We start from the raw sequence: 16,373 nt of genomic DNA on the forward strand, positions 1-16,373 counted from the left end.
CATTTTTAACTTTATAGGCTTGTTTTTAATTCATTTCAATTTTGTTGGGATAATAGTATCGTAATTAAACCAAAGTTGTTCAGTTATACCTGATTTTATTAGGTTCCCGCAAATTTTTAAATTTCAAGTTTTCATCGATCGTTACTGGATTACAGTATTAGACTTGTGCTTTGTGCTATATGACGCATTTTCAGACATCAATCCGGAGTCAATCCGATACTCGGAATCCCATAATTACATAGCGTTATAGAGAAAATACGATCATACGATATTTTAAATAATTTTATTTCGTTTAAATATGATTGAATAGACTGGGCCTTTAATCAGATGGGTTGAACCAGTTTTCGTCGGCAACCCAGTTGACGGCGGTGTTATCGAGAATGGAGTCCGAGTAAGATTCGCGGTTAACATTGCCAATATCCTTTGGTTTCGGTCCAACTTGTCTTTGGCTGCCACTCTTGGAAAAGCTGCTATTATTTATAACTAACAAAAGTTTGAAATGATTTATAAAAATATTATTTGTTACCTGAAAGAGTAACTACCGTCGTCTCTTTTCTCGATGACTGAGTCATCGCCATCTATTGGATTCATCTCGTATTTTAGTTTGTGCTCGGGCATTGGGAGAGGAGTGGGCAAATGGTCACCGGTGGCCTGAAAACCGTTTTCATCGGCAACCCAGTTGACAGTCAAGACGACGCCATCGGAAGTAGTGAAGGAGTAAGATTTGTAGGAAACTGTGTCGATATCTTCAGGCTTAGGTCCAACTTGTTTCTGGCTGCCTCTCTCGCAGAGTTTTTTGGTGCCATCCTCACTCTTGAAACTGTCGAGTATTTTAGACGATTTAGTTAGAAGATGATACATATGTACGTGCACTAGAAATGAGTAAATGAACTTACTCGAAAGAGTTGCGGCCATCAGCGTTCATTTTGCTGACACAAAAATAGGATCGTTTGAGAGCAGCGAAGAAACCAGCGTTCTTTAATGCGGTGAGAAGACGGTGAAGTTTGTGCTCGGGCATAGGAGGAGGTGTGGGCAAATGATCGCTGATTGACCTGTTTGTTTTCGCTGCAACAACGACTTTTGTACCGTTGGTGCCATCTAGATTTTTGCGTAATATATTTTTGTGATTATCAGTCTTCATTCGTTTGTGGGCCCGAATCAGATTAGGATGAGGCTCAGGGTCTCCCCTTTTCCAAGGCGGAAATATATTACCAACCGTACCGCTACTAGCGCTGTAAGAGTGAAATTTTATCGGCACGCTTCCGACATCTTCGTATTTTCGTTCGATGTGTTTTTGACTTCCTTCCTTCTCCTGCTTGGTACCGTCTTCTGTAATAACCGCGTATTAATCGTTAAGTGATTTACCTTTGCTGTAACTTTTTAGTTTTTACCACTTTCAAATCTAAGTGTCTGGCTGTCGCTCTCATCTAATTCGACCGGGGCAGTGTAAGTGACGACCAGCAGACCCAAAAGTAAAACAATTTTGCTGAACTAAATGCAACCATTAAACGTGCGTTAAAAATGGGTGTCAATATTTTTCAGAATAAAGGAGAAAACGTAAAGTAAAAAAAAACAAAAAACAAAACAGAGTTAGTAGTATGTTCTCGGAACGAAAATGATTTACGGTACCATTCTCAATGTCTTTCTCTCCATTTTTTCGTATGTTGTTGATTAGTCGCAGACTTTTGGGATACTTGTTGATTTTCATTACTTACTCTTCGTATTTATGTACATGATGGTATACTCTGTGTGCCAGTCGAATTAATACGGTGCAAATATTAATACGGCAGTATATTTGGAATGCCCTGTGTTTTGCTGCGTTTGTTCAGGTGTTGGGAGACTAACAGAGTCGATGACATAAGGTTCGATAAACTGACCTCATTATACAATCCGCTTCTATTCATCAAACCAACTGAAACAACACGGCTGTTACCGATGACTCAGTATATTCAGATATACATTCATTATTCTATGCGAGTTCAACGTTACATTCTGTAGTTTACTACTTTGTTTATTTAAAATCTAATTCTCTGGAGATTATTTACTTCTTGCCGATATTAGATTTACTGCCAAAATTCAAATACATAACACAAACAAAAAATTCTTAACGATCAGGTTTCATATATTTCCGGTATTAACAAAGCAGTTATTAACACTTCTGAGCCATGCCGAAGATATAATTTAAAGTAATCAAATCGTCAATTTTTTAAATGGGTCTTATAGTCGCAGTAGTATGAGACGCCGAATTGTAGAAATGGACAGCAAGATAGACAGCTGCTGGTGCGTGATACTGGTGGATTTCGTATTGGGGAGCAACTGGAACTGGGACGGGCTGGGCGTAAGGAGCGGCGACGGGCACCTCAACGGCGAACTTTTCAACGTTGACTTTGGTCGGGTGTTGGACGGTCACCTGGGGCGTGATTTCGGAGACGGTGCGGGCGGGAGCCAAAACTTTGGACTTTTGGACGAAGGATTCCTGTCCGACGGTTTTGGTCTGGGCCAATCCCATGAAGTCAAAGTTGGTGACGTGAGCACCGGCGCCCAAGTTGGGCTTCATGATGGTGGAAGTGTGTCCGACGACGACGGGAGTCTCGGCGTAGTGTACCCTGGTCTCGAAGGCCTGGGGGACAACATGGACTGGGGCAGGTGCGGCATAAGCGACCGGGGCAGGTGCGGCATAGGCAACTGGGGCCGGGGCAGCGTAGGTAATTGGGGCTGGAGCAGCAACAGCTACTGGTACGGGAGCGGGAGCGGGAGCAGAGATGGGTGCGGGGAAGTCGTATTCAACTTTGACGGGAGCGGCAACCTGGACGACTGGAGCTGGTGCGGCATAAACAACGGGAGCAGCAACAGCGACAACTGGGGTTGGAGCCGGGGCGGAGATAGGAGCGGGGAAGTCGTATTCAACCTTAACTGGTGCAGGTGCGGCATAGGTGATTGGTGCTGGGGCAGTTACAACAACTGGTGCCGGAGCTGGAGCAGAGATGGGTGCAGGGAAGTCGTACTCGATCTTGACTGGTGCAGCAACCCGGATGACTGGGGCTGGTGCTGGGGCAGCAATCGGTCCTAAAATGTCGTATTCTACTTTAACTGGTGTTGGGGCTGGTTTTGCTATTACAGCGGGGAAATCGTAAGTGATTTGGGGTTGAACGGCATTGGCGACGGGCTCAGGGACGGCGTAGGTCAGGGCAGCCGGGTAAGGGACTGGGGCAGCGGCATAGGCCACGGCAGCAACTACATGGGCATACTGTACGGCCGAGTTGACCAAGTTAAGCGGTGCGGCCGATGCGGCGGCAACAAAAAGAGTGACTAAAATCTGTCAAAAGGAAATCAATGTCATCAGTTTATAAAATTAAAGCAATATTTTTTAAGAGTGTCAGTGTTGTGACCGATCTTAATTTTTTTTACCGCGATTCCGGTCCCGATCACAGAAAAAAAAACAATCTTGGTAGCGATTGCGATTCCACTTGAAGATCGCGGTCGCGGTTGATTTCTTTATTTTATTTATTTTCTTTCTTAATCGCGGTACAAATTTTACCTATGTCATATCCGGTTTTCATTGCTACTTAAAACTAGAATCGCTACGTATAAAAACATCTGCTAATAATTCAACGAAACAGTCTGCAAAATATTTCGGGTTCACACATATATCAGATTATTATGGTCTTTCTTGGGCTTGGATTTACAACACAGATGTGAATTTCACAATTAATTGAAAATCAAAAGCTTAATATCGACTGCTCGAGTATAATAAGTATGTATTGAATAACAAAAACATAATGAGAATAATAAGAATAACAATGTCCACCAGGCAGGTAACATTCGCCTTGGCGAATCCTTTATAAAAAAAAAAAAATGTCCACCACGAATATGCTAGGACAGATTAATATACTTGAGAATCCAAGCGCGGTATAAAAGTTGTTTTGTTTCCTTTCCTTTTAACTTAGCAACTTCTATCAGGCCTAGTATAACAATAACAATACAAATACTCACAACAAAATCGACTTACCATCCTTAATTCCCAGTTCATGTTTTTTTTTCGGATGTTGTTGAATATGTAACAGTCCGTTACTGTGTAATAAAGAGTATACAAATGGAATGTATAAATGCTGTCTGCTCAATAGGGTACATATACAGCGGTAGCATAACAAGTGGGGTGCTTGCTCCTCTTTTATATATACCTCTATGTATCTGCAGTTCTGCATGCCATACAATTTGATATAATTAGTCGCGATCGTCATACTTCTTCAACAACTGGTTCACAGTTGTCAATTGTATCGAATTGTATAGCAACGGGTTGCTTTGAAGTTCTAGTGCTAGTGACGCGCGGACGTTATCAGCAACCATTCAATGTTTATTGGCTCCCGTATGCCGTATCCGGTTTTCAGTGCTAGTTAGAACTGGAATTGTATTAAAGTATACAAACATCTGCGGGGTTAACGACACAGTCTGCGCAACACTCCGGGTTGACACATTTTACAGGGTGTTATGGTCTTTCTTGGGCATTTCCAACACAGTCGAAAGCGACTGAAGGTGTATTCCAAAGTCGCTTATTAAGAATTAAAGCTTTATATCGACTGTTCAAATATAATTAGGATACGAATTGAATAATAAAACAATGAGAATAATAACATTAACAATATGTCCTCCACGAATTTGCTAGTGCAGAAAATAGACTTGAGAATCCAAGCACGGTGGAAATGTTTGTTTTTTTGTTTGTTTTTTTTACTGAAAAGTCATCTAAAGATAACCTTTCCCCTTGATTTCTGCAATGTCTTTCCATCACTTTCCAGGTCCTATTTCAATATCCAGTCGTGTTATTTTTTTCTCTTTGGTTTATTGCGTTGTAACCTGCCTGTCAACGCATCGCTACTTAATTTTCAGTTCGCCTACACTCTCTTTTTGTTTTTACTTGGGATTTTTTTGTGTGACATGCAAGGCGCGTTACGTGTGCCAGTCGATTGGAGATGATTATACTTCCGAATTACTTTTGCCGCTCATTCTACTAACACCAATACCAGTAGTACACGTATAAGACTTAAGGTTAGCGTTCTCTCCATTTGGTTCTTTTGCCGTTCTCCATCTTTTTGTTTCTCCATTGAATGACGCCTCTCTGGTTAATTGCCTATGCATGCTGAGCTTTGCAGCAGTCAAACCAAATCCGTATTATATGATGATTCGCATATAAAATTGCGGTAAACTAAGACTCGCTATGCCTATCATTGTCATTCTCAAAACCCCGGATGTGTGGGCATGCTATAGAAATGAGGTCAGCACGTATGTCATAGCTGTCATACTGCTGCATACTTATTTTTCAACTGGGCAACAGTAGCTATAGTATCTTAGTAACTTGTTGATTGTATACAACCTTATTATTAAGTTATTGACCCGTTCGCAATAAGTGGCACGTAAACTTCTAGTGAGAACACAGATGTTGGTTTACAAACAAACCTGTGTTTGTTTATCCGGTTTTCAGTATACTATGGTTAAAACTGGAACACCAGCATACAAACATATGTGAGTTCAACATTCTGGTACACATTCTGTGCAACATTCTAGGTTTACTCATATTTACGGGTTGTTGCTATGACATATTTTATTTTATGACGATGTATTTTTCGTATTTTGTAATTTTTTTAAAACCTGGGGATACGTGTACCGCGCTATGATAAGTGCACATCTCGATGTGAATGGACCACAAAGATATTCGATCACCGAGCGTCACCGAGCCATACAATCAGAGCCGAAGCCACTTCTAAATGAGCCCTAACATGAAATTATTAAAAATTTAAATTAATTTTAATGAAGAACGAAACAGAGATGAAAGTGAGGAAAAGTTAGGCATCCTATTATACAGGGAATAAGCAAACTGATGTAAAAAATAAAATTAGGTTCAGTTAGGACGATTCAGGATTAAAACCGATTACCACAATGTCGATGCACTGCTGCTATATCTTTATTTCGGGAGAGGAGGGATCCAGCAAGTAACGAATAACAGTTTTTATCAAGGTTCAATCTATTTTTGAACGCTGTTTGAGAACACTATGTAAGTTAATTGTTAGATAGGGCGAGACTTGAATCGTGGGTACCGGTTGGTACAAAACGGATCCTGTAAATATTTGTCCGGATTCTCGAATCATGCTGGATGAACAATGATTTCGACGTAAAAGAACTTGCAAGAAAATTTACATATCAAGTGAAAGTGAAACAAAGAAACGCGAATTACCTTAAGTTTAGCGACCCTCTACAACAATAATTCAAAGATAATTCTTTTTACCCGCAGGTAAATTGCTGTGTATTTTATTTATGATTTCTGCCAATAGTTGCGGGTTATGTATAAGAACAAGTTCACAGGAGACGGGCAGCCTTTAAGTCGGCGAGCATCCTGACGACGTGCTCGGGCATGGGGGGAGGAGTGGGCAAATGGTCACCGGTGGCCTGGAATCCGTTCTCATCGGCGACCCAGTTGACAGTGATGACGACGCCATCGGGAGTGGTGAAGGAGTAAGATCCCTTGGGAGCAGCCAATAGACCAGCGTTATTCGCACCAGCGAGGAGGCGGAGAAGCCTCTGCTGGGGCATGCGAGGAGTGGGCAAACGATTACCGGTGTCCTGGATTCCGTTTGCCTTGGCAACCCAGTTGACGGTCAATGTGACGCCTTCGGGAGATATGTAGGAGTAAGATCCTTTGGGAGGAGCTTTGCGACCAACGTTGTTCGCACCAGAAGTCAGAAGGCGGAGAAGCCTGTGTTCGGGCATGGGAGGAGGAGTGGGCAAATGGTCGCCGGTGGCCTGGAAACCGTTTTCATCGGCGATCCAGTTGACGGTGATGACGACGCCATCGGGAGAGGTGTACGAGTAAGATCCGCGGGAAACGGTGCCGATATCCTCGGGTTGAGGTCCGACTTGATTCTGGCTGCCGCTCTCTGAGACTTTGGTGTCATCCTCACTCTCGAAACTGTAGAAACCCGTCACAATTAGTTGTGCGTCATCATTTAAATTAAATTGTCAATTGTCAAACTACACATGTCGGTCGCATTGACAACTTACTCAAATGAGTAGCTTCCATCAGCGTTCATTTCATGGATGGATGAAACGAAGTCAATTAGCTCCTTCTCTCCTTGTGGTGCAGCAAAAGCCACGATCAAGAAAGCGAGAGCAACGATCTAGTATAATGCAAGGTATTAAAAAAGAAGGGATTGAGAAAAAAGCCGAGCAATAAAAAAAAAGCTGACAATGCACGAAAGCAAAAAGTAAAACGTACAATTTACAAATTGAACTATGCAAACATTAAACGAATTTGTTTCAATAATTTGTCCAAATTGCCATACAAGGGAAAACAATTTATAGATTTGGCCTAATTTTAAAAGAATAACAATACAAATACTCGGAAGTCGGAACAATATAAACTTACCAATCTTGGTTCCCAGTTCATGTTTTTTTTTCGTACGTTGTTGAATATGTAACAGTCCGTTACTGTGTTATAGGGAGTATACAAATGGAATGTATAAATGCCGTCTATTGCCAACTAGGGTAGAGTTAAAGTGTTAGTTTGTTAGTGTAACAAGTGTAGAGTGCTCGCTCCACTTATGTATCTGCAGTTCTCCATGCCATACAGTTAGTCACGAACGTCATACTTCTTCAACAACTGGTTCACAGTTGTCGATTGTATCGAATTGTATAGCAATAGGTTGTTTTGAAGTCCTTACGATAGTGACGCGCGGATGTTATCAGCAACCATTCAATGTTTATTGGCTCCCGTATGCCGTATCCGGTTTTCAGTGCTAGTTAAAACTGGAACCGTTTTTAAGCATAGAAACAGCTGTGGGGTCAACAAAACAGTCCGCCCAACAGCAGTCCGGGTTGACACTTTTTTTTTCAGGTATAGTAATGGTCTTTCTTGGGCATTTCCAACACAGCCGAAAGCGATTGCATGTATATTCCACAATCGTTTTAGAATTAAAAGTTATAATATCGACTGATCGAGTATAATAAGTGTACAAATTGAATGATAAAAACTCAGTTATAGTATGCTCTTTACTCACTACACGACTGTATTCGCTGGCAAACAGTAGCCTGCAAACTGCCTTTAGCTATAATAAGATAGCCTATGTTAACATTTGGTTTTCTGTTCACGATTCATTTTTTCAGGAAATAGGAGTGACTCTATATTCCGTGGTTTATTTTCTTTCGTGTTTGAGGACCAGACGTCCTTTAAGTGAAAACCAAACAGGTAAGTTTTCACTAGAATAATCTCGCATGTCTACTAAAGTCATCAATCTAACTTTTTGGGCATTTAATTAATCATTATTAATTTTTTAGGAATTCACGGCCATCCATGTCGCTTCGTTTTTGGATAATTTTGCTGATGCTGGCTAATACCGGTTCATCATCCCTGCAGAATAATGTTTCATGCGACTTTGCAGAAAACGAATTTGGGCAAAACTGCATCAGCAAACCCCTATCGCCACTGATTTTGCTACATTATTTAATTAATTGTTAAACGAAAATTTTTTAAATTAGATAATATCAACACTTCATTTTTTGCAACAATGTTCATTCATATTTAAAAGAATTAACCAATTTAAACTTAATTTTAATTTAACATTAAATACTTAAATATGATTCCAGTTCTAACCGGTTCTAACTAGCAACTATAACCGGTTCTAACTAGTCGTTTTTTTCTTATTTCCTCGAATTTCCCCGAACAATGAAAACTAATTTCAGATAAAAATTAAGCTTGAATAGATTAATTCTTTTAAATATGATTGAACATTGTTTCTAAAATAGTAATCGTTGATATTTTCTAATTTAAAACGATTTTCGTTAAACAATTGATTAAAAAATTTAGCAAAACCAGTGGCGACAGGGGTTCGCCGATGCCATTTTGGGATGGCTAGGTTATAAGTAGGGGCTCTCCACCCACCTCAATCATCTACGTTCTGTATTAACCTACGAATACGAACTCAAAAAACGGGAATGAATACTCAACCAATTCGAAAACTCCCTGGAGCTAAGAAAGAATTTCCTTTTGTCAAATCCACCATTGACAATAGGAGACCGGTCAAATTGGCAAAACCAACAGTCAATGCGACCAAACCAACGACTTTGAATCCGGATAAAATCCACTTAGTACCAGCTAATTCCACCATGGCTGATGGGGCCCCACAAATGCCCAAAGTTGGATTCCGTTTTCAAGGATTTGGCTCGACCTCAATCACGGCCGCCATTCCCAAATCCCAGACTATCCGTCCATTACCAACTCATTTGGACAAAAAGATCCATCCACGGGATTGGACTTTTTCCCCGAAACCTGAATTGACAAGCGCTATTAAGAAGACTGATGGGACAGATTTGAAACCGAAACCTTTCAAAGCCAACCCTGTTCCCAGCAGTCACTATAACGTGCCTTACCAGACTCCTAAGAAAAGCAAGACTGTAATGGCCAAGAAACCTGACGCTAAGAATACGGACGGGACAGATTTGAAACCTTTCAAAGCCAACAACCCTGTTCCCGGCAGAGAGGAACTTTACCCACCGTTCTCGACTCCCAAAATAAACAAGACTGAAGTGGCCAAGAAAGTCAACGCTCCCGGACTTGTAAACCGAATGTGGCACTCGATGATCGACCCGATTTTGCACCCGCACAATGAAGCATCCCCTGAAACAGTTCCTTTACCCGACAAGAAGAAATCTTTGGACCACGTCATGAGCAAGCAATTCCGAGCCAAACCTGCTCCTCCCACCACTTACAAACAGTCGATCCCAGTAGCGCCCCAAAAACGCCTTCCTGTCAGGAATGTAAAAATCGTGAAACATTTGGATCCGGCTGAAAAGGCTGAGCTGCAGGAGTTTGAGTTGACTGAAAAGGCAATTCTTCAAAAAGTGGATGCCCAGAAAGATGAGATGACTCCGTCTCTTTCCCTGAAGAAAATTGGATCCGGAGAAGAAGATGTTGTCCACAACGCTGACTTACCCGACCATCCCGGATTGGCAAACCGAATGTGGCATTCAATGGTCGATCCGATTTGGCATTCTAAGAAACCGGAACCGGATGAGAAGTCGATTGCAGGAAACGACGATGAAGAAAAACCGGATGTGAAGAAGTCAGATGTCCAGGGCGAGGTCGAAGTTCATGAGGATCCCCAAGCATCGGAAGTAGATACCTCAGACAAATTAAGCCTGGAAGCTTTAATGCAGTTAGTTCCGGAAGCCTTCCATGTCCAACCGGAAGCAAAGAAGATGGAGACTGTACCAGTACCGGATGTAAATGAGGTAGCATCAAATCCAGACGTTCTAAATCCAATACGAGAAGCTGTTGAGATTTCGCCATTCACTCGGACTGTTGAATCTCGGTTGGAGACGGAAGCCGCTGGTATCCCGAAGTTAAGGAGGCGACATGTCAAGAAACGGCGTCATTCTGACAGTCAATTGCCTAGACCACAACACTCTGAAGAGCATCTCGAAAAGCCCGAGGAACTCGTCCGCCCTGGACTACTAAGACGCGCTGTGGTGGGAATAGGTTCGACTGCGCTGTCCGCCGGTAGATCGGTGTTGTCGGGTGTTGGATCGGTGGTCGGTTTCGGGAGAAACAGGACCCTAGTTAGCACTCCCAAAGAACCGGCTGCCAAACTCGACAAGAAGCATCGTCATCACAAGAAAAAGTCTCATCAGAAACGTACAGGAAAGGATCTTTGAGTGACGGAGGTGACTGATGGAATCAGGAAGGACCGGAGTAGGATGACGCGCTACACTTGAGGAGATGTTTGGGAAATGTTTGGTTTATTTTTTCAGCTTGTCTATCTTAAAAAAAATTCTTATCAGTTCAATACAATACTATTGAATCAAAATTCAAATTTTTCTCGATTTATTTAGTAAGTCAGGTAAAAATAGTGATATAAAATACTGGCAGTTAATTAGACTTTATCTTTTGTTGCTTTATGAGAAATGAATTGTTTATTTTTGTTTGCGTGATTATACCAATATCCCGACAAGAGGTATGGCAATCTGTTTGCGTTGTGTTTCACGAAAAACGTTTAAGTAAGTTTAAGTCGTGCCAGTAAAGAAAGACTTGACGAATTGCGTGCTGTCTGCAAGCAAGCAATCCAATTGGCTCTCGCTAGGTGGCTAAAATGATGTCCACCAGGTAGCGCTATGTTGTATTGTTGTTTCTAATTCTAACAGACGCAGCCGAAATGAGTGTTGAATGTTTATCATGACGTTTCCCATGCTGAAAATGAAAAGGTATATTTCTTGTTTATATCTTAGGGATATTTAATGAAAAATTTTGATGTGTATCATTTACAGGTGATTTAGCATGTAAACATATGGGCAAATTTGTTCGTATCTTAAGTGCCTGTACATTTCGAAAAAATGTCGTGCCTCGAGCGTCTTGCTGCCTGTAGATTTCCGTAAGTTATACTTCAGAGCAATTAATGTAAATTTAAATTTGTTGATTAATTTTCCTGCAATAATGCTGGCGTATGTTCAGGTGGGAGATCCATTTGCTTGTATATCAAATAATTTGAGATCAGTCATCACAACAAAATCTGAGCTTCATTGCTGTCATGCAGATGGTTTCGTTGCAGCCACCGGCCACCCGGTGAAAAGGGAGTTCAAGTTGAGCTGCAGCTACTGCAAGAAGTGTAGCGGTGATGTCATCCTAAAGTGTTCTCAATGTGTCAGTCTAGGCTGAAGCTAATTAAAGTGTGCTGTTCAAGTCTTGTGAGTGTTAAAAGTGTTAATTTGCACTCAAGTTTATCTATGTTTAAGAGACTATGTGGAGTGTATACTAATAACTGTTTAATTAATCTTTTACATCATAGGCATCAAGCATATTGAGAGCTATAAAGATAAAGTTTCCACATTTTGAATTCGTCTGTACCAACACGTCCGAACAGCCAGCTGTCGGCACCGCTGACAACGCACACAAACCAGAGGATGTGATTGACGTCCATGAGACAAACAAACAAGGTATTGTTGAAATCCACTGACCTAATCAAAGATAGTTTTATATACTTGAATAAGCTTTACGATTTACATGGTAACAGATTCCTGTTGACTGAATAACAAATTATAAACAAAGTGAGATGTCAAGCACATTTACAACAAATTATAAACAAGATGGCTTTCTTTTTTTTATATATTTGCAGGGTTTAAACTACATGTTTCTAAATTTGCATACCAGACTTTATGAGAAGTCATGTCCTTTGAAGAAAAAGGACGATGACTACACAGTCAACAAGGTCCCTTGTTTGAAAACCTGTTGGCTGCTACCTGTGAATCTCCCTTTTTAATTCCTTAAACGGGCCCTCTTAATTGAGGTATTGCTTTCTGTCGCTAAAATCTTATTGAAAATTATTGTTACCCAAATAAATGTTCATTCTGCTTACAGGGTAACTCCTTCGATACTGATCATCCACTGGACCCGACTTCATCCATTGGTGAAAGCTGACGGGAGAATGCTGTAACTGTAATTCAAGATTGATAAATTGTTCAATCGTTAGATTAAATTATAAGTGCATATCTGGGTTCCCTTCTTTTCTGTGGCCCCGTTTCCCTAATTAACTACTAACCAACGCCCGCCGGTGGTCACTCACCCGCTGTGAAACCAGGAGGAGGGGAGGGCTCTGGTCGAACGGGGACTTGGAAGGCGCATGATCCGATGAAAACTTTTGGAGGGTCATGAGTCTAACCCGGAAGCCTAGTATGACTACATCTCCCCAGTAAAACTTGCCTCGTACTTCTCTCTTCTTCTCGGTCCAGATAAATATCTCTGGGGGCCGTAGACATATCCTATAACAGCATGTGCGAGTTAAACAAAGCAACCCACTACCCAATGAAACAAAAAGCCATGGTTTATTATTTGCGCAAATCTCCGTCAGTCAAGTTACAAATTTTTCTAATTCAACAACTCGCGTAAAATTTTGCACTAGTCTATTAGTGCAAATCGCGATTCCATCATGTGTTTGGTAGTTAAGAAAACGGTTGTTTAAAAAACAAACAATGGGGTGTTCTGTGTAGCCAAAAAAACTCACCATTGTTTGTTTTTTAAACAACCATCTTCTTAACTACCAAACACATAGGATCGCTATTTGCACCAGTAGACTAGATGCAAAATTCGACAGAAGTGATGAGTTTGAAAAATTTGTAACCTGACTGACGCAGATTTCCGCAAAACTAAACCATCGCTTTTTGTCTCATTGCCGCAGCGGTGGTGGCGGGTTGCGTTTAAACTCGTGCAGAAGAAAAACGTCTTGAACCGGACGCTCTGTTAATTGAATTATTTCAGTTTAGAAAAAAAAGAAAGATAATAAAAGTCGGTTGAAATTATGTTTATTAATTATTTTTTACAGATGTTACATAGTTAAGGTTCAACATTAGTTTAGGGGTTAAGGGTGTAAATTTGAGGGTTGGTAGGTGTATGTTTCTGGGGTTTGAAGAACTGGAAGGTATAAGTTTGTGGGGTTTGGAGATTAATTGGTAAGGATATGTATGTAGGGTTATAGATTAACTGAATTTTTATCCAAACTTGAAATATCCTCCCTCCCCTCTCCAACATCCTCCACTTTCCTTTCCCAATCCCGAAAACATGTTTATTATTTGTTGACATAAACATCCCATATTTGTTTTTGTTGCTTCTTAACTTATTAACGGTAAACTGCAGTCACGATGACAATTTAACAAAATAATGATGCAATTTCGGTAACACGACACCAAGGAACGGCCAATTGAACTTGATGTAGGACGATCTTTTACGAGCACAGGCTGAAACAATGTGCCACATCGGACAGCAACTACGCGAACATAAACGCGAAACCTATAGCCATAATGAAATGAATAAATGTCACTTTATGATATTTACAAGAGTTAACACAAATCATTTGCTTACCATTGAGAAAATTGTACATGTCAAATTCAAAATGCTGGCTGAAAAAATCCATGTGTTAATTAGACTGGCCGAAGAAGAAGGTGAAGCTAAGACTTCAACTAGCTATTAATCACTTAATCCTTGTAAAAATAATTACTATTGAGGAATTTAGTCTCATATGATGCTCACAAAAATGACAAGTATATAGCTTAACTACGCATCCTCTCAGAACTATTCTTAGAACTGTTACAAAAGAATCTACAGTTCACAAGCTTTACCAATGAGTAATACAATTAAAAAATTTTTCAAGGGAAAAAAAAATATTTCTTCAAAGGACTGAGCACACAGCAGTACAGGAAGCAAGAGAAAAACCATTACCTGACGCTTATGTCAAATTCATGTGAACATTGGGCAGCAACAAAGAAGCTCATACTTCACCAGGCTGTTAATCCTATTAAGAAAAAAAAATACCAACAGAAAACAGTAAGTGACAGCATAGTTACAGAAGATAAGTTTATACAATCCTTCAGAATTACTTTCAAAGGAATTACAGTTGGCAAGTTTTTCCTTTGTAAACTAGACTGAAAATTCTACAACAGATGAGCAAAGAACTAGTCATCAACTAACAATATCGGTAGCATTTAAATTAGAAAGCTGATCAACATAGTTACCTTCATTGTTCTGAAGTATGTCATACAAAAACACTTAACAGAATGAATGATATTACCATCATAAAAAGCAAGCATCAGCAAAGAACTAGTCATCAACTAATAATATTGGTAGCATTCAAGTTAGAAAGCTGTTCAACATAATTACCTTCATTCTTCTGTAGTTCAGTTCATTCTGTTCAGTGTTTTTTACAATATGAAACATACAGCTGGTACAGGTAGCAAGAAGAGCACCTATCACCGGCTGGCTGCAACAAACCCATCTGCACATAGCACATATTGGACTGACACAAAGAAGCTCAGAATTCACCAGCCTGTTCTAAGAAATATATGAAAAAAAAAAAAATGATTCAATGAGTTAAATGCTCATCACAACAGTTAACTGCAAAATTACCTCAGGTGCGAGTGACAATTTGTCAGCGTCCAGCTATTAATGTGCATTACTTGACATTGAAAACATCACGAAAGGGGATGGCAGCAAATTAGCACCAACTCCACATCAACAGTTAGGGCTAAATTCTTCATCTTAAGTGTTGTCATATCTGCAAAAGTCAATAAAATTTCATTAGATATGGATTTGGAAAGAGATGAAAATGTTTCCTTTTAACTTGATATATATGATGTTTTATGTTGTTGAACCCTCTTCAGGATAGTCCTGGGCTATTTCAAACATTTAGAAGATTGCCTGCTTTGTTTTAACCACATTGTTGAAGGACGGGAGGATCCTACGAGGCTACGATTGAGCAATCGATAAAACTGAGAGCTCTTCTTCTTTAGCAGACTAAAATACAAAATTCATCGCCATCTATGATTCACATTTACAACTACTGATATGGAACAATAAGTCTTCGTTACGCAAGCTAGCCGCCATTTTTTTCGAGCACTGATTGAAAGCGTATCGTTATCCGTATCCGTACGGCGTATTTTCCTTCCTCACATTTTTGTTCATAAAAATGGTATTTCCCGTTTGGATTGTTAGATGTTACGAAGTCTTAATTATTTGTGTGTGAATTTAGTAATTTGTGTGGTAACCTAGCCTATAATTTCTACTTGGAAATTTCAGCTGATCATGAGGCCTGAGCAGAGCCTGAGCATTTTGCCCTGCACATTTTGCCAAGATGTCGTCTCTTTTTCCTGTACCGGCTGTTTGTAAGAATCACTTCAGAACAAATCAGGTAAATATGTTCAACTTTCTAACTGTGAGACTTAGTAGTTCAGACTTAGTAGTTGGTGACTACTGACTGTGTCTTAACTTGCCTGTTGTAGAACTTTAAGTTGTCTACCTTGGAAAAGCTTGCTAGCTGTAGGCTGTAGGTTCCTTTGCAACGTTTTTTCTGAAGGATTGTGTAGTTAACTTTAACTTCTGTCATTTTTGTTTTTTGTCATTTGAGATGCTGTGTCCTTGACATTGAAGTTTGTGTAATTGAGTTTTTTTATGATTAACAGTCTGGGAAAGTCTGAGCTTCGTCGTTGCTGCCAATGTACACATGGATTCAATGCAGCCAGTTGTTCCTCTTGCTACCTGTACTGCTGTGTGTTTCGTCAAATGAAGAAACATGAACAACTGGATTTAATGATCCATTATTGTCTGGCGGTTTCAAAAAGCTTGCTAACTGACAACGAGAGATGTTTAGTTGTACTTGTGTCATTTTTGTTATCGTCGCATGAGAATTCATTGCTTGATGGTAATTAATTTTTTTAAAGCAGGAATAACATAACATATTCGTTGTTGCAGTCAAAATCACACATTTTGTTTTTGTGTAAACAATAGCTATCAGATATTGTTTTCTGAATATTTGGTATAACTAAAACCATATAAAGTGACATTTATTCAT

The 16,373-nt window shown here is 40.1% G+C and overlaps 4 protein-coding genes and 1 long non-coding RNA gene across 14 annotated transcripts; 1 reads left to right on the plus strand and 4 right to left on the minus strand.

The window, feature by feature from the left end:
- Positions 1 to 266: 266 nt before the first annotated feature.
- Positions 267 to 1,699, minus strand: LOC124196409. 8 transcript variants are annotated; one of them, XM_046591492.1, is made up of 6 exons: positions 1,630 to 1,699; positions 1,392 to 1,491; positions 1,222 to 1,329; positions 897 to 1,098; positions 527 to 820; positions 267 to 467 (listed from the first exon to the last, which is right to left on the minus strand). In XM_046591492.1, exons 1-6 carry the CDS (start codon positions 1,651 to 1,653, stop codon positions 320 to 322), a joined length of 876 nt encoding a protein of 291 aa, XP_046447448.1. In that variant the 5' UTR covers positions 1,654 to 1,699; the 3' UTR covers positions 267 to 319. The 8 variants fall into 8 exon arrangements, with proteins under 8 accessions (XP_046447448.1, XP_046447446.1, XP_046447445.1 ...); XM_046591490.1 differs by having other exon boundaries at positions 267 to 457; positions 1,630 to 1,688; XM_046591489.1 differs by having other exon boundaries at positions 267 to 457; positions 1,213 to 1,329; positions 1,630 to 1,688.
- Positions 1,700 to 2,184: 485 nt separating this feature from the next.
- LOC124196406 (calphotin-like) lies at positions 2,185 to 4,141 on the minus strand. 2 transcript variants are annotated; one of them, XM_046591480.1, is made up of 3 exons: positions 4,010 to 4,141; positions 2,852 to 3,316; positions 2,185 to 2,806 (listed from the first exon to the last, which is right to left on the minus strand). In XM_046591480.1, exons 1-3 carry the CDS (start codon positions 4,028 to 4,030, stop codon positions 2,207 to 2,209), a joined length of 1,086 nt encoding a protein of 361 aa, XP_046447436.1. In that variant the 5' UTR covers positions 4,031 to 4,141; the 3' UTR covers positions 2,185 to 2,206. The 2 variants fall into 2 exon arrangements, with proteins under 2 accessions (XP_046447436.1, XP_046447435.1); XM_046591479.1 differs by having other exon boundaries at positions 2,185 to 3,316.
- Positions 4,142 to 6,267: 2,126 nt separating this feature from the next.
- Positions 6,268 to 7,618, minus strand: LOC124196412 (cuticle protein 3-like). The gene is made up of 3 exons (XM_046591495.1): positions 7,415 to 7,618; positions 7,051 to 7,166; positions 6,268 to 6,958 (listed from the first exon to the last, which is right to left on the minus strand). The coding sequence occupies exons 1-3, from the start codon at positions 7,433 to 7,435 to the stop codon at positions 6,349 to 6,351; spliced, it is 747 nt and encodes a 248-aa protein (XP_046447451.1). The 5' UTR covers positions 7,436 to 7,618; the 3' UTR covers positions 6,268 to 6,348.
- Positions 7,619 to 7,698: 80 nt separating this feature from the next.
- LOC124196402 lies at positions 7,699 to 10,844 on the plus strand. The gene is made up of 2 exons (XM_046591464.1): positions 7,699 to 8,233; positions 8,323 to 10,844. Exon 2 carries the CDS (start codon positions 8,980 to 8,982, stop codon positions 10,696 to 10,698), a length of 1,719 nt encoding a protein of 572 aa, XP_046447420.1. The 5' UTR covers positions 7,699 to 8,233; positions 8,323 to 8,979; the 3' UTR covers positions 10,699 to 10,844.
- A 2,475-nt stretch (positions 10,845 to 13,319) lies between these two features.
- Positions 13,320 to 15,335, minus strand: LOC124196429. Of its 2 annotated transcripts, none has more exons than XR_006875717.1 (6): positions 15,147 to 15,335; positions 14,933 to 15,080; positions 14,687 to 14,857; positions 14,249 to 14,321; positions 13,892 to 14,010; positions 13,320 to 13,819 (listed from the first exon to the last, which is right to left on the minus strand). It is a non-coding gene; the product is annotated as an uncharacterized LOC124196429 (long non-coding RNA). The 2 variants fall into 2 exon arrangements; XR_006875718.1 differs by having other exon boundaries at positions 14,407 to 14,857; positions 15,147 to 15,329.
- Between the last annotated feature and the right edge of the window lie 1,038 nt (positions 15,336 to 16,373).

The sequence above is a fragment of the Daphnia pulex genome, chromosome 6 (assembly GCF_021134715.1).
Source record: "Daphnia pulex isolate KAP4 chromosome 6, ASM2113471v1".
Classification (NCBI taxonomy): domain Eukaryota; kingdom Metazoa; phylum Arthropoda; class Branchiopoda; order Diplostraca; family Daphniidae; genus Daphnia; species Daphnia pulex.

Excerpts from the sequence above, each read along its gene's own strand:
- LOC124196409 (XM_046591484.1), bottom strand. The coding sequence starts at position 1,653 with ATGGAGAGAAAGACATTGAGAATG. Across the intron at positions 1,492-1,629 it reads AGAGAAAGACATTGAGAATG|TTCAGCAAAATTGTTTTACT; the intron begins GTACCGTAAATC and ends GGTTGCATTTAG. Across the intron at positions 458-526 it reads GACGGTAGTTACTCTTTCAG|AGTGGCAGCCAAAGACAAGT; the intron begins GTAACAAATAAT and ends AGCTTTTCCAAG.
- LOC124196406 (XM_046591479.1), bottom strand. The coding sequence starts at position 4,030 with ATGAACTGGGAATTAAGGATG. Across the intron at positions 3,317-4,009 it reads TGAACTGGGAATTAAGGATG|ATTTTAGTCACTCTTTTTGT; the intron begins GTAAGTCGATTT and ends TCCTTTTGACAG.
- LOC124196412 (XM_046591495.1), bottom strand. The coding sequence starts at position 7,435 with ATGAACTGGGAACCAAGATTG. Across the intron at positions 7,167-7,414 it reads TGAACTGGGAACCAAGATTG|ATCGTTGCTCTCGCTTTCTT; the intron begins GTAAGTTTATAT and ends GCATTATACTAG. Across the intron at positions 6,959-7,050 it reads GATGGAAGCTACTCATTTGA|TTTCGAGAGTGAGGATGACA; the intron begins GTAAGTTGTCAA and ends GGGTTTCTACAG.
- LOC124196402 (XM_046591464.1), top strand. The coding sequence starts at position 8,980 with ATGAATACTCAACCAATTCGAAAACTCCCTGGAGCTAAGAAAGAATTT.